Source organism: Lepus europaeus, chromosome 13, assembly GCF_033115175.1.
Source record: "Lepus europaeus isolate LE1 chromosome 13, mLepTim1.pri, whole genome shotgun sequence".
NCBI classification, from domain to species: Eukaryota; Metazoa; Chordata; class Mammalia; order Lagomorpha; family Leporidae; genus Lepus; species Lepus europaeus.
In genome coordinates, this window is record NC_084839.1 from 33,258,982 (window position 1) to 33,274,845 (window position 15,864).

Below are 15,864 nucleotides of genomic sequence, written 5' to 3' on the forward strand. Positions count from 1 at the left end.
GAACAAATAAACAATCCATAGTTGATGTACTTACTGCCAGACATCAAGTACAGGCCATTAGGATCAACTGCTAAACTTGTAACAGCTTCTAGGTGTGCTACCATCGAGTGAATCAGTTTACCTTTTGGAAAAAGAAGATTGTTCCTATTTATTGATGATTTTCCTCATTTGAATATACATTAGCTACCCTGTTACACTAGTTTCTCCATCCAACCCTCTCTGTTTACTTACTGTATCAACAGTTTTTTCCATCAACTAAAACAAGTGCCTGTCTCCTACCTTCAGTCACGGTAATGAAGAACAAAAGCAGCTCAAACTTATGGAAGTCACTAATTTCTACACAAACATCCTCTTAAGTCACTCCCACTAATGAGAATTTAGAAACTATTAATCACCTACTTTGCAACCTTTAGCTACAGGAAAATTATATGGGTGGTAGGAACAGAGAGTTTAAATTCACAGAGAAAAAAGAATGACACAAAGCAACAGAAAGGAAACATGGCCACAATTATAATGTACACAACATAAAAAAAGGATGTAAAATATGAAATTACTTATCAATAGCAGTTAAGCAAAGCCAGCACAAGTTAACATATTAACAAAGACAATAACAGGTAACTCAGATAAATATGGCTGCAAACACAAAGATGCTTTCCTCCACAGAGCTCTTCATGAATTCCTTTTAGACAAAAATTGCAAAAGCCCCTCATGCCCCAATTCAAATCAATCAGGACCAAACAGTCAGTATTATAACACAGAAAAGATTAGTCCATGGAAAAGTAAACCAAATGACCTGTACGTTTTCCATCTGTAACACAGAATATGGCTAGTTAATAACTGAATAACTAAATACTGAATAATACTATGCAATAATTTATTACCATGTATAATGATCATACCCTCTACTTCCAATGTTTCTATTTTCCCCCAACATATTGCAATAAATCATAGCAACAGATCGCTTTTATCTGCATTTGAATGAATTTTTCATTGTGTTCCTAGTGATAACATTGGCTCCAGGACCTAAATATAGCATCTACTCACTATTAAATAAACAAAAAGGATCCAAATATCGTTTAGAATGAAAACTAGCCTTAGCAGATTTGGGTGGCATGATGAGAAACTGAGACAAGGAAGTGTCTGTGTCTTAGTGTCTATTCTTTGACTATCATGCCACTAAAAGAGACACCAAAAGTGCTCAACTTTTTAGTAGGGTTTCTTTCTTCTTTTGCTTGAACAAAAACCACTTCTTACTAAATGAATTCGTACCTGTATTGTTATCATAGAATTTGATGTGCCTATCTTCATGAGCAGTGATGCTGATTGGCAGAGTGGGATGACTGATGACTCTATTTATTTGGCAGGAAGAGTTGATTGCTAAGAAGAAAAAGAGCAACACAAATTAGTTATGGCTATTTTTTTTTTCACATAAAGGAAAATTGAAATTCATCTAAGAGACTAAAAAAGTAAATGAGATGATTTTAATTTGTCTTTAGTTCATTTATTCTGCAACTGTTTCCACAATTTGAATTTCAGGAAATGAGAATTGCTTGAAGTACATTACATTGACAAATTTGGAGGTAGTGAAGAAACAGAATTTCCTTTTCTACCGTTTACTATCTATGGCTACTATCTATGGCTGCCACCTAAGGTTTAGCAGAGTCCCTTATATTTATCATTTTACAATATTCTGTAATTTTTTTGTTAAGTTTCACTATCACATGTAGATAATCCTCAAATTTAAAGTTCAACTCTTTTTACCTAGTAAGCTCTTTACTACAGTGTTATCATTTTTAAATTAACATAACAGAGAGAGGTTCTTAATCCTCTTCATAACAACAGCCATCACTGGCTGTTAACCTGAAAGGCAGAGAGAGAGAGAGAGAGAGGGAGAGAGAGAGAGAGAGAGAGAGAGAGAGAGAGAGAGAGAGAGAGATCTATTTATATCTATCTGTATGTATGTATGTATGTATCTATCTATCTAGAGAGAGAGAGAGAGAGAGAGTCACAGAGGCATCTCAATGTGTTAGCTCACTCTCCAAATGCTGGCAACAACTAGGGCTGGGCCAAGATGAGGCCAGGAGCCATGAACTCAATCTGGGTTTCCAAAATGGGAGGCAGGAAGCCAACTAGGAGTCAACAGGCTACATATTAGCAGGATACTGGAATCAGAAATGGAACCAGGACTCCCACATGAGATGTGAGTGTACCAAGCAGTAACTGCTGTGCCAAAAATCCACTCCAACACTTTTAAGGAAGTTTTTCCATTTGATGCTAAATCAGATAAAGTTGGCAAAATGCAAAGAATACTAAAATGAGTTGAAGCCATAACAGCTATTCTAACAATCTGAAGCAATCCTCTAAATACCCACAGTTAGCCTGTGACTTAGAAATGTTAATCCTTACACTGGGTTCACAGGTATTCAAAATCTACTTCAACTACCATTGACTTATCAAAGTCAAATAACTATTGATATCAAAAAGAAGACACAATTTATTCTAACAACAAACATCTTTCATTATTTCCAATTCTATATGAAATTCACTTTCACCTTGAAGCATGTTTGGTTTGAACTTCAATTTAAATTTCTTCTAATATTTATTTACTTATTTGAAAGAGGAAAAGGGAGAGCCAGAAGATCTTCCATCCACTAGTTCTCTCATCAAACAGCCTCAACAGCTGTAGCTGGGCCAGGCCAAATCCAGGACCCAGGAACTCCATCCAGATCTCCCACTAGGTGGCAGGGGCTCAAGTACTTGGGTCATCTGCCACTGCTTTCCCAGGCACACCAGCAGGGAGCTGGATCAGAAATGCTGGCACCGCAGGCAGCAGCTTAACCTGCTGCACAAGAATGGCCCAAATTCTTCAAAAAAATCTTGAGGCCGGCATTTTGTCCTAGTGGGTTAAGGTGCCAGTTAGGATGCTTACATCCCATATTGGAATGAGGGCTCCAGATCTTGGCTTCTGATCCAGCTCCCTGTTACTGTGTGTGGAACGTAGGGATGATGAGTTGCTGCTACCCATGCGCGAGAACCTGACACATTTCCTAGATTCTGACTTCAGCCTGGCCCAGCCCTTCAGAGAGTGAACCAGTGGATGGATCATCTTGGATCATCCCAGTCTCTCTCTCTCTGCTTTCAAAGAAATAAATCTTTTTTAAAAAGAATACTAAATTCCAGAATATAACGACATAATCAAACACAAATAGCAATGGGATAGTCCACAGCAGAATGGAATAAAGGATTAATTCGTTTGCTTTTTATAACTCTAAAAGTAATACAAGGGACCAGCACTGTGGCACAGCGGGTGAAGCTGCTGCTTGAAGTACTGGCATCCCATATGGGCACCAGTTCGAGTCCCAGCTGCTCCACTTCTGATCCAACTCTCTGCTATGACCTGGGAAAGCAGTAGAAGATGGCCCAAGTCCTTGGACCACTGCAACCATATGGGAGACCAGAAGAAGCTCCTGTCTCTTGGCTTCGGATCAGTGCAGCTCCAGTTGTTGCAGCCATCAGGGAAGTGAATCAGTGGATGGAAGACCCCTCTCTCTCTCTCTCTCTCTCTCTCTCTGCCTCTCTGTAACTCTGCCTTTCAAATAAATCAATACATTTTTTTAAAAGTAATATAACTTGTAAATTCAGGAATATCAGGATATATTTATCGTAATTTAAAATAATTATCACTTATTTCAGAAATGTTGTCTTGGTTAAAAACATTCTTGGCAGTCTTCTGAAATGCTTCCATTACCTGGCAGAATATTAATTTATGGTCACATCCCTTGAGTGGTTTCAACTTATACATTTTATCTACAAGACCTGATGCATTCACTACTTGTAGTAATCATTAAAATAAACATTTGCCACTCAGGAAATTAAAAGAATTGGTCATATTTTCCGATGGAAATTTCTAGAAATGCTCACATTCTTCTTTATTTCATATTGCTTTTTAACTTTACTACTGTGCTTTTAAATGTGATTTTAAATTTACTGAGAGTTCAAAACTATATTTAAGATTTATTTATTTGAAAGAGTTATAAAAGAGAGAGGGAGAGATGGGGGAGGGGAGACAGGGGAGAAGGAGAGAGTTAGTTAGTTAGTTCTTCCATCCACTGGTTCATTCCCCAAGTGTCCACAATGACTAGAGCTGAGCCAGACAGAAGCCAAGAGCCAGAAGCTTCATCTAGTCTCCCATGTGGGTGCAGGTGTTCAAACACTTGGGCCATCTTTTGCTGCTTTCCCAGGCCATTAGCAGAGAGCTGGATTCAAAGTGGAGCAGTCAGGACTTGAACCAGCATCCATATGGGATGCTAGCGTCGCAGGCAGCGGCTTTACCCACCACTATGCCATAACATGAGCCCTCAAAATTGTATTTCTTAGAAAAAAAATCTCTTAAATTCTATAGTCTCCATTTCTATTTTCCTGTCTATCTCTTTTATACCCAAACAGGCCAAAGTTCTATTTATGCTATTTTCCCAAACAATCCTCACTGTGTATCAGAAAGAAACAAATAAAATAACACAGAGGATAACAGATTAGAAAAGGAAAAGGAAGCAAGTCCAAATAAAACGGATGACATTTTTAAGAGAGAGCAAGGGACAGATCATCAGATACAGGAATACACATTCCTTACACATATGCATGGACATGTTTGTTAACACAAAGATATGCACACATAACCATACACCATTAAACACAACTCTGTATGTGTATGTGGTTTTCTTTACTGAATACAATCTAAACTGACTGGATTATAACCAAAGAGAGCAATGGTTGAAAAAGAACAAAAACAAAAAAATCTGTAGTATCTTCTTCATAATCTGAGAAAACATTTGTTTCCTGATTTGCTGTATCCAATCACTGACACAATGTGATAGACATTCTAATCAATACTGAGTTATATCAATTATACAACAGCAAATTAAGATAACTTAAAAAATTAAATTTTAAGAAATGAAAAACGTGTGGTCGGCGCCATGGCGCAGTAGGTTAATCCTCCGCTTGTGGCACCAGCATCCCATATGGGTGCTGGTTCTACTCTTGGCTGCTCTTATTCCAATCCAGCTCTCTGCTGTGGCCTGGGAAAGCAGTGGAGGACGGCCCAGGTCCTTGGGCCCCTGCACTCACATGGGATACCAGGAAAAAGGCTCCTGGCTTCAGATCGGCACAGCACCAGCCGTTGTGACCATTTGGGGAGTGAACCAACGAAGGGAAGACCTTTCTCTCTGTCTCTTCTTCTCTCTGTAACTCTACCTCTCAAATAAATAAATATAATCTTAAAAAAAAAAAAAAAGAAATGAAAAATTTTTTTAATTTATAGATAATCTTCATTGCACTGTCTTGTTTTTGCTTGGAAATCAGCTACCTTGATATTCTAATACCGCCTCTAACCACCTCTTGGTGTCTCAGCTAAGAATGCCTGTCTCAGTTCCTCCTGGAAATCCTCCACAGGTATTTACTGCTGCTGAGAACGTCCATACCACTGACACTCTGGATTGCTCAATGAAGCCATCTTCCTGTGTTTGACTTGTACTTCCCTTCTGGCACGTGCTGTTCTGTAGTCCACGCAGGTGTAAGCGATCCCTTTTCGCTCCACTAACTGCTCCTAGGGCCAAAGTATCAGACATTTCTGGCAGCTACGGAGCTCTGCCCATTTAATTTTTTATTCAGAACAAATACTGCTTTCTTCCAACAGAATTGAAAATTAATCCTTTGGTATAACATAAGCTTGACATCTTTGGAATAGTTCAAATGCTATCCTAAATAGTATTTCTAAAAACTTAACCTGAACTCTTGAAAAATCAATTGTAAATCATTATGTCCTTTTAAGCAACTCTGTTCTGAGATACAAGAAGCAGAGAACTTAATAATCACATGTAGTTTTCATAGTTGACACTACTAGTTATAATTTTAAGTTAAAAATTGATCCAAGCAAAGTCTATTTAAAAGTAGTATACATACTTGTATCCGGATTGGATTCTAAAGTAAGAATGCGTTGTTGTGTTTCCATGTTAAATATGCTGGTATATCCTTTGCTGAATGATGCTACCATAAGGCTTGGGTCACTGCTTACTAGATCCACAGAAGCAGGGATTCCCAATTCTAAAAGAGATGAAAAATAAACAAAAGAATGGCAATTAAAGGATCTCCTTAAAAATGTGCTTAATATCTAGCAAAACAAATTATGGAGAGGTTTCTTTAAGAAATAAAGCTTGTCATTAGATTAAGAATTAGTTCATAACCAATCAGCAAAGATTATTTATTCTGTAACTTTTAGCTCTAGATTATTTATTATCCTTACCTGTTCAGCAGATTTCCTACTTAAAATGCAAATAATACATTCAAGGAATGCAAATTTTTATCTAGAAAGCAAACGAAGGGACTGGCACTGTGGCACAGCAGGTAAAACCACCGCCTGCAATGCTGGCTTCCCGTATGGTGCAGGTTCAAGATCCAGTTGTTACACTTCCAATCCAGCTTCCTGTTTATGTGCCTGGGAAAGCAGAGGAAAATGGTCCAAGTACTGAGCCCCTGCATCCACATAGGAGACCTAGAAAAATTTCCTGGATCCTGGGTTGTGGCCATTTGGAGAGTGAACCCGTGGATAGGAGATCTCTCTCTTTCCCTGTATAATTCTGACTTTCAAATGAATAAATAAATAAATCTTTTAAAAAAAGAAAGCAAATGAAAATGTGTATGGATTGCAAGTTTTGCTGTTTCTACTTTAACCTGAGCTTGGATTGTAGCAATTCTTCATTTATATAACATTTTTTTAAAGATTTTTATTTATTTATTTGAAGGGCAGAGAGAGAGAGAAAGCGAGATCTTCCATACACCGGGTCACTCCCCAAATGGTCACAATGGCTGGAGCTGGGCAGGACAGAAGCCAGGAGTGAGGAGCTTCTTCCAGGTCTGCCATGTGGGTGCAGGGGCCCAAGTACTTGAGCCATCTTCTGCTGCTTTTCCAGGCCATAGCAGAGAGCTGGATCAGACTGGGGCAGCCAGAACTCAAATTGGTGCCTATATGGGATGCCACTTGCTATGTCACAGCACTGGCTCCCTGTATAACATCTCTTATTAGGAATTTTATCTCATCAAAAACGTGGAATTTAAAAAGTAAATTCATGTTGTTATTTATTGTTAGTCATGCAGATCTCAAATGCAGGCAATTCATCAAAGCACAGAGACAAGCATAATAGGTCAAGAACAAAGAAGGTATTTTTACTTTCACCTTATTTATAAACATCAAAATAGGGTAATTATGTATAAAATGAATATCATAGTCTAATTTTTTTTCATTTGGCTCAAAATCTGAAGCAAACCAACAACTCAAAAATGTTTATATTACAGAAGATATACAAATGGTCAATAAGCAAAAGTATTCAACGTAATTAGTCATCAAGGAAATGCAAACAGCCACTAAAATGAAATACTACTACATGCCCAACAGTATGGCTAATGTTAAAACAGACTGACAACACCAAATGCTGATATGGATGTAGAGCAAGAACTCTCAGACATTGCTATAAGTGGTATAAAATGCCACAACCACCTTGGGGAAAATTTTTGCCAATTTCACATACAGTAGAATAAGCACCCACCCTGAAGCCTAGCAGTTCTACTTCTAGGTGTCTACCCACCTATAATGAAAATATATCAATGTTCATAGCAGCTGTGTTCATAATAGCCAAAACCTGGAAACAACCTGAATGTCCATCAAGAAGTAAATGAACAGACAAAATTATAGTTTAGTCAGACTATTAAGCAATAAAGACAAATAAATCGATATAACATAGATGAATTGTAGAAACATTATAGTCAGCAAAAAGCCTGATACGAAAGAGTATATGTAGGCCGGCACCATGGCTCACTTGGCTAATCCTCCGCCTGTGATGAACCCTGGTTCTAGTCCCGGTTGCTCCTCTTCTAGTCCAGCTCTCTGCTGTGGCCTGGGAGGGCAGTGGAGGATGGCCCAAGTGCCTGGGCCCCTGCACCCACAAGGGAGACCAGGAGGAAGTACCCGGCTCCTGGCTTCAGATCGGCGCAGCACCAGCCGAAGTGGCCATTAGGGGAGTGAACCAACGGAAGGAAGACCTTTCTCTCTGTCTCTCTCTGTCTCTAACTCTCTCTCTGTCTCTCTCACTCACTGTCTAACTCTGCCTGTCCAAAAAAAAAAAAAAAAAGTATATATGGTATTATTTCACTTATGTGAAATTTTAATACATATTTCACTTACAGAGAATAGACAATACTAACCTATGATGAAAGAAAACCACAACAGTGAGGACCTCTAGCTGGTAATGGGGAGAAGGGATTGACTGGAAAGGACACAAAGGAACTTTGGAGAGGTGAAGAATTTAGAGAATAATTAAGAATAAGAGTTTATAGAATCATTTTTTATTTGTTGGTTGGTTTGTTTTCAGTAAAAGATGTTTATAAAGATTTAATACAATAATTTTTAAAAGTTTGTACCTTTGTTATCGTTAAATACACTCAGTGCTGGAGCAGCCTCAGCTGTATTCCATAAACGCAGAGTGCCATCTGCTGAGCAGGACAACAAACGCTGGTGTGCTGCACTGTAAGCCAAACCCCAGACTGCATCCGTGTGGCCGAGCAGAGGTCCTCTTAAAACAGAAGGATCTACATGAAACAGTAAAACATTGCAAAGTCAAGAGGAGAAAACTCAAATTAAAAAGGCACTTAGATTCCAGAGGAAGTAAAATGTATAAACAAAAGCATTTGACAATAGTAGAGAATGTTTTCTAGTTTATTATTATTCTACACTTCTGCAGTAATAAAAAAAGGGAGGGGGAGCTTGGAAATACACAAATGTAGAGTTTAAATTTTTAAACTAAATTGCACATCTATTTCTCCTTAAACAAGACAGGTACTGCCTCTCCCTTTCCTTCTGTCTTTCCACTTGTCTGAATTTTTAAAAGAATGTTAATACATAGTATTCAAACTAAATCACCTTGAAGCAACCACAACTCACTCTCTGAGTGAAAAAGTGAAAAGGTCTTTGCCCCCACCCTGAACACCTGTAGCACTCTGGCCTCACGTCTTGCAGGCCGTTTACCCTGCTGTACAACGAATATGGCAATTATTCCTGGGAGCATGACATAAGAATGGACAGCTCTGAGAATTATAGGATTCCCCAAATTTTCAAACAATAACAACTGATATGTGGATGATGTATGTGGGGGGGAGAGGAGGAGAGAGGTGGGGAGGGCCAGTTGTACAATCTCATGAAAAAGTTAATTTGGAATATTTCATTATTAATCCTCACAAGGATTCTAAAAACTGGCATTTTCAAGATGAGTTACAGACATTAAGTCTGGAAATGTCTTCTACCTTCTCTCTGACACACCACAAAATATTTATTGAAAATACACTGTATATCAAACACTATTATTAATGCTAGCACCACTCAGTGATGAGGACACAACACTGCCCCTGTCCTCAAAGAATAATATTTGGAGTACACTCAAGTGACAGACACGAGCTACCATGGAGAGTAACTGGCGTTGAGTGGAAACCTCTTGGAGAGCACGACATTATAGTACAAAGATGCAGCAAGTCAGAGAACAGAAGGGTGTGGCTGGCAAGTGGGCAGCACCTACAAAACACTAAAGGAAAAATAATATGCTATGCAAGGAGATTTCTAAGAAATTCAATATTACTGTCATGTGGCGGCTGAAGCAGGAAATGGATGAGATGGGGAGAGTTAGTTCATGGTGGAATCTCTGTGATACGTTAAGGAAACTGGAGCTATCCTGAAAGCAACAGGAAACAAAAAGGGAGCAGTGAAGTGTCTAAGGAAAACACAGCTATAGTACAGAAGATAATCTGGACAGAATCCAGATAAAGGCAAGGGGGCTGGTTTAGCACACTGGAAGAGTGATGAAAAAGACATAATACAGGACAGTGGTAAAAGATCAGAGCAATCGCTTCTCAGCCTTTTGGCGAAGATCAGTGTAAAAGACCAGGGCAGAGGGAGAAAAGTCAAGAAATATTTACGGAATCATATCAAAAAAAACAAGGTAATTAAGGAATATGTCAGAGGAAAAAAAAATCAGGTAATTCTCAGGTTTCTACTTCAGGTAATTCTGGTAGTGCCACCAACTAAAAAGAATAAACAGAAGAAACACAGGACATGTTGGGATTTATAGAGAATGAAGACAGCCAATCTGAAATTTCCTGTAAGCAGTCCGAAGCTTACATTCTGAGTACACTTATAAGTCAACAGCACATAAAAGCGACAGAAGTAGATTCAACCTCCCAAGGAACATTTGTACACTACAAAGAATGAGTCAGATCTTAGCCTTGAGAAATGCAGATACTTAAGGTAAGAGAAATAAAGAGAATTCATGAAGGATAGGGAACAGAAACTGTTATAGTGTCAAAAAAAAAAAAAAAAAAGGCAATAGGACAAATTTGAAAAAGGAGGGTGGAAACTGGTGTTGGAGCAGAGTGAGTTAAGTCATCATCTGCAATGCCAGCATTTCAAATGAGCACCAGCTTGAGTCACGGCTGTTCAAGGTTCCTACTAATGTGCCTGAGAAAGCAGCAGAAGATGGTGTGAGTGTTCGGGCTACTGCCACACATGTGGGAGACCCAAACAGAATTCCTGGCTCCTGGCTTCAGCCTGGCTGGCTGTTAAAGCCATTTGCGGAGTGAACCAGTGGAAGGAAGAGCTTCTCTTTCCCTCTCTCATTCTTCCCCCTCCCCTCTCTCTCTGTGACTCTTTCAAATAAATAAATCTTAAAAAAAAAAAAAAAAAAGTTGTGAAAGTCCCTGAAACAGCCCATACATTTAGTAAAATAAGGATTACAAAATACTTTCAGACCAGGCAATTAGCTGATCATTGGCAATCTTGTATTTACGTGATGTAGCCAGAAGCCACAATGCATGGAGATGATACACAGGGAAAGGACATGGAATTAGTAACTAGTCATTATGTTTTGTAGACAATAACATCAAGAAAAACATATATGATAAGGAAAAGAAAGAGACTAACAGAAGACAAAGAGGAAAATGGGGTCAAGAAAAGTCTTCTTGCCAAGAATGGGAGATACCTAAATTTGAGGAAATTTTTGCTTTAAGAGAGCAAAGACAGTCCCAAAGGGACAAATATCATATGTTCTCCCTGATCGGTGACAACTAACTGACCACCTAAAAGGAAACCTGTTGAAGTGAAATGGACACTATGAGAAACAATGTCTTGATCAGCCCTTGTCCTGACGAGGAACAACTTACTATTTTATTCCTTTTATTTACTCTACTTAATACCATTGGTTGAACTCTTTAATTAACATACAATTATTCTTAGGCATTTAAAATTAACTGAAAAGTGATCCCTGTTAAATATAAGAGTAGGAATAAGAGAGGAGATGTACAGTTGGCACATGCTCACTTGGACTTACCCCTAACGGTAGAGCTAGAAACGTGCTGGGGATTCCAATTCAAACCCATCAAGGTGGCATGTACCAATGCCATCTCACTTGTTAAAGTGATCAGTTTAAGTTCATAATTGATTAAAAAGATAGGATTGTCATTGGGATCACATAAATAAGACCAATGTCTGAAAATAATAATTGATAGAATTAAAAAAGGAGAGAATGATCCTACATGGGAAGCAGGATGCACAGCAGACATAGAATGGCAAATGCCCTAAAGAGCGCTCTGGCCTCAGAATCAGCCCTTAAGGCATTCGGATCTGGCTAAAAAGCCCATGAAGAGTTTTGCAGGCATGGAAAGCCAAGACACTGTGGCAAAAAAAAAAAAAAATTTAAAAAATAACCTAAATGAAAGATCTCTGTGAGGGAGATCCCAGCAGAAAGAATAGGTCATTCAAGAAGGAGGTACCTTTCTCTGAAGGGAGGAAAGAACTTCCACTTTGACTATGGCCCTGTCTAAATAAGATCAGAGTTGGTGAATTCAAGAGGCTTTCAGTGGCTGGCGCCACGTCTCAATAGGCTAATCCTCCACCTGCGGCACCAGCACACTGGGTTCTAGTCCCGGTTGGGGCGCCAGATTCTGTCCTGGTTGCCCCTCTTCCAGGCCAGCTCTCTGCTGTGGCCTGGGAGTGCAGTGGAGGATGGCCCAAGTGCTTGGGCCCTGCACCCACATGGGAGACCAGGGGAAGCACCTGGCTCCTGCCTTCGGATCAGCGCGGTGCACCGGCCGCAGTGCGCTATCTACAGCGGCCACTGGAGGGTGAACCAACGGCAAAGGAAGACCTTTCTCTCTGTCTCTCTCTCTCACTGTCCACTCTGCCTGTCAAAAACAAAAGAGGCTTCCATAGCATTGGCAGTTCATGACAAGAGCCTCGGGTGATTACTGACGTCATAAATAAGAGTGTCAACTGTTAAATCAACAACGGGAGTTCCTGTGCACCTACTCCCCATGTAGGATCTCTGTCCTTAATGTGTTGTACTATGCGAATTAATGGTATAACTAGTACTCAAACAGTACTCTACACCTTATGTGTGTGTGGGTGGGTGCAGTCTGTTGAAATCTTTACTTAGTATATACTAAATTGATCTTCTGTATATAAAGCTAATTGAAAATGAATCCTGATGAAGAATGGGATGGGAGAGGGAGTGGGAGATGGGATGGTTGCTGGTGGGAGGGAGGTTATGGGGGGAAAAGCCACCATAATCCAAAAGTTGTACTTTGGAAATTTATATTTATTAAATAAAAGTTGAAAAAAAAAGAGAGAGCAAAGAGGGTAAAGTTTAATAAAGTTTAATTAAGATGAGAATCAGTACAAGAGCAAGAGTAAGAGATTGGAGTGCAGTTCCAAAGAGAGAGAGATTCAAGTATAGCCCCAAAAGAAACTGAAAGAATAAGATCAGCAACAAAAAAGGAAGGCTGGGACTGGGGCAGAATGAGACACAGAGAGAAAGAAAGCATGAAACAGATAATTTGTTATTGGGAGAGTTGAGGGTGGGTAAGTTTTCACAACATGTGTTTAATGATTACTAAATAAATATTAGTGGGGAGAGTATTGTAGCACAGGGGGTTAAGTCATCCATTGCAATGCCTATATCTCATATTGGAATGCCATTCCTAGTCCCAGCTGCTCTGCTTTCAATCCAGAAACTCCTTGCTAATGTGCCTGGGAGATGGCAGATAATGGTTCCAATTCTTGGGTTTCTGCCACTCACATGGAGTTCCGAGATCCTGGCTTCAGCCTGGTCCAGATCTGACTGTTGAGGGCAGCTGGGGAGTGAATCAGCAGATAGAAGGTATCCCTCTCTTTCCCTCCCTCTCTGATACTCTTTCAAATAAATAAATATTGGAAGAATTTTTTATAGAATTCCTTATCTTTACTAAGGTTTGGTATCAAATTCAGTCCACAGTGATAATGAAATTAAAATATACTGTTACGCAAATATACTTTTAAACCATTCTACAATTTGAGAAAACCAGGGAAATTCTAGTAAGATATGGATTTATGGTTTAGGATACCTTTCTTAAAACCAAATGACACATCTTAACGTTAACCCTTGAGGTTGAGCCTAGTAACACCACTGACAAAGTCCAGGCAAAGATCCAAGACAAGGAAGGCATCCCCTCTGACCAGCAGAAGTTGATCTTTGCTGAAAGCAGCTGGTAGATGATCACACTCTGTCTGACTACAACATTCAGAAACAGTCCACTCTGCACTTGGCCCTGCACCTGAGGGGAAGTGTCTAAGTTCCCACTCTCAAACTTTCAACAAATTTCACTGCACTTTTCTTTCAATAAAGTTCTTGTATCTCCCCCTACTACACACAAAAAAAGAGGCATCAGAAAATTTAAGTTACTAGCCTCTACGTTTTCCTCCAACAACTGATTAAGGAGATGATGCCAACACTTATTTTTCCTTCAAAGTCATTTGTTAAGAGCAGTGATGAAACATGATTACAGATTAATAATAAAGTATCAAGTACTGCAGAAAAACCTAAAAGGAAAATAATTGTCAATCAAGACAGCATTTCTAATCAATAAGACTCTGGCGAGTGGGAACTGTTTTCTCTAGAAGTGTAGCCTGTTTTCTTTTCACATAATGTATCAAATTGATAACTAAATATAGTCATCCATTTTTTTAAACAACAAAAAAGAGATGTGATTCTCTTTTTACATATTAGTTTTCAGAAATATCTATTTGAATTCTTTCACATGTTGAACATGTCTAATCCAAATATGAAATCCAAAGTGCTCCAATATCTGAAAACTCTTTGAGCACAGACAAAGCTCCACACGTGAAAAGTTCTACAACTGGTCTCATGTTATAGGTCACAGTGAAAAGCCAGGCACACTAAAATATTGTATTAAACTGCCTTTGGGCTATGTATAAAGTATGTACATTAAACATAAATGAATTTGGATTTGGGTCCCGCTCTACAGGGTATCTCATTATGCCTATGAAAATATCACAAAATTAAAAAAAAAAATCGAGGGCCGGTGCTGTGATGTAGCAGGTAAAGCACATAACTGCCACCTGCAGTGCTGGCATATCATATATGCACTGGTTCCAGCTGCTCCACTTCTGATCTAGCTCTCTGCTATGGCCTATGGCAATGGGAGGAAGACTTCTCTCTCCCTCTCTCTCCCACTCTGCTTCTGCCTTTGCCTCTCTAAAACTCTGCCTTTCAAATAAATAAACATATCTTTAAAAAAAAATCCAACATCTGAAACACTTCTGGTTCCAAGCATTTAGGATAAGGGATGCTTAACCTGTAGCTACCATGAAAAAACATATAAAATGAAAACATTTACTCTTTCAGACCTTTGGTCCATCACATACCGTAAGAGTCATAGGGGTCAATGTTGGGATTAGTGGTATTCCAGCCTTGGATTAGTCCATCAGAACCACCACTGTAACACTGCTCACCATTGCTGCTCATTACCACACAAAGAACTGGACCTCTGAGAGATTAAAAAAATTTAAACATCAACCTGATAATATTCCTAACATTAAAAATAAGAAGGTTTAATTATTCAAGTGGTTACTTTTTTTTTTTACAGTAAATAAAAATACTATAAAGCATTACTTGTTTTTCTTTCTCTGCTAAAACAGCAGTTGGCAAGCTACAGACTACGGGCCAAATCCAACCAGCAGCCTTGCTTCTATATAGTCCTCATGTGAACAATGTCTTTTACATTTTTAAAGGATTGTAAAACAAATAAAATCAATACACAAAAGAAAATATATGACCTGAAAAGATTAAAAAATATTTACCATCTGACCCTTTATACAAACAGTATGCCAATCTCTGTACTTAATCAAATGAAAAGACACCTTAACCTTAAATAGAAATAGGATAAGCATGCAATGTGTGATCACAACAAAGAAAAAAAAAACTTTCGATACTTGAATCAGGTTATCTTTAAGGAAAAAAAAAAAGCTAGGATTTCTAATGTTTAAATCCAATCACTTTAATTTTAATTTAATATATACATATATCACTTAAACATGCAAATAAAAACAGTTTCAGCAGGGATCCCTATTTTTGTGATAAACTTGCTTTTAGTATTATTTGTCAGCTTTTTTCACATTTACAAAAACTACTAAATACAAAAAAAAGTAAGTAAACAAAAGTAAAATATCCTACAAGCTCTTTGACAATGATGTTGGTTTAAAATAAAGAAAAACCACATACTTACTTATGAGCCCTAAATGTATAGATAGGCTCTACATCCAGAGAAGTACTCCTAAATCAGAGATAGAAGACAACTTTTACCAATTGAAGTTTTGGTAGTAAACAATATGACAGAACCATGACAAAATTGCCTTTAGAAATACAAATACAGTTGTAATACACCGTTCTCAACCACAGGTTACAAAAATAAGCTTACCCAATTTCAATCATATTTCCA

General features: G+C 38.5%; 1 protein-coding gene and 1 pseudogene across 1 annotated transcript in view; both read right to left on the minus strand.

Annotated features, from left to right (window-relative positions):
* STRN (striatin) overlaps positions 1-15,864 on the minus strand; it is a 137,934-nt gene that overhangs the window by 12,603 nt on the left and 109,467 nt on the right. The window contains exons 12-17 of the mRNA XM_062209245.1: positions 15,652-15,699; positions 14,792-14,913; positions 8,470-8,637; positions 5,959-6,099; positions 1,270-1,377; positions 35-121 (exon numbers count right to left, since the gene is read on the minus strand). Coding sequence (XP_062065229.1) covers positions 35-121; positions 1,270-1,377; positions 5,959-6,099; positions 8,470-8,637; positions 14,792-14,913; positions 15,652-15,699 — 674 coding nt within the window. The remainder of the gene's footprint in view (positions 1-34; positions 122-1,269; positions 1,378-5,958; positions 6,100-8,469; positions 8,638-14,791; positions 14,914-15,651; positions 15,700-15,864) is intronic.
* LOC133772942 (SNRPN upstream reading frame protein-like) lies at positions 5,384-5,624 on the minus strand (annotated as a pseudogene).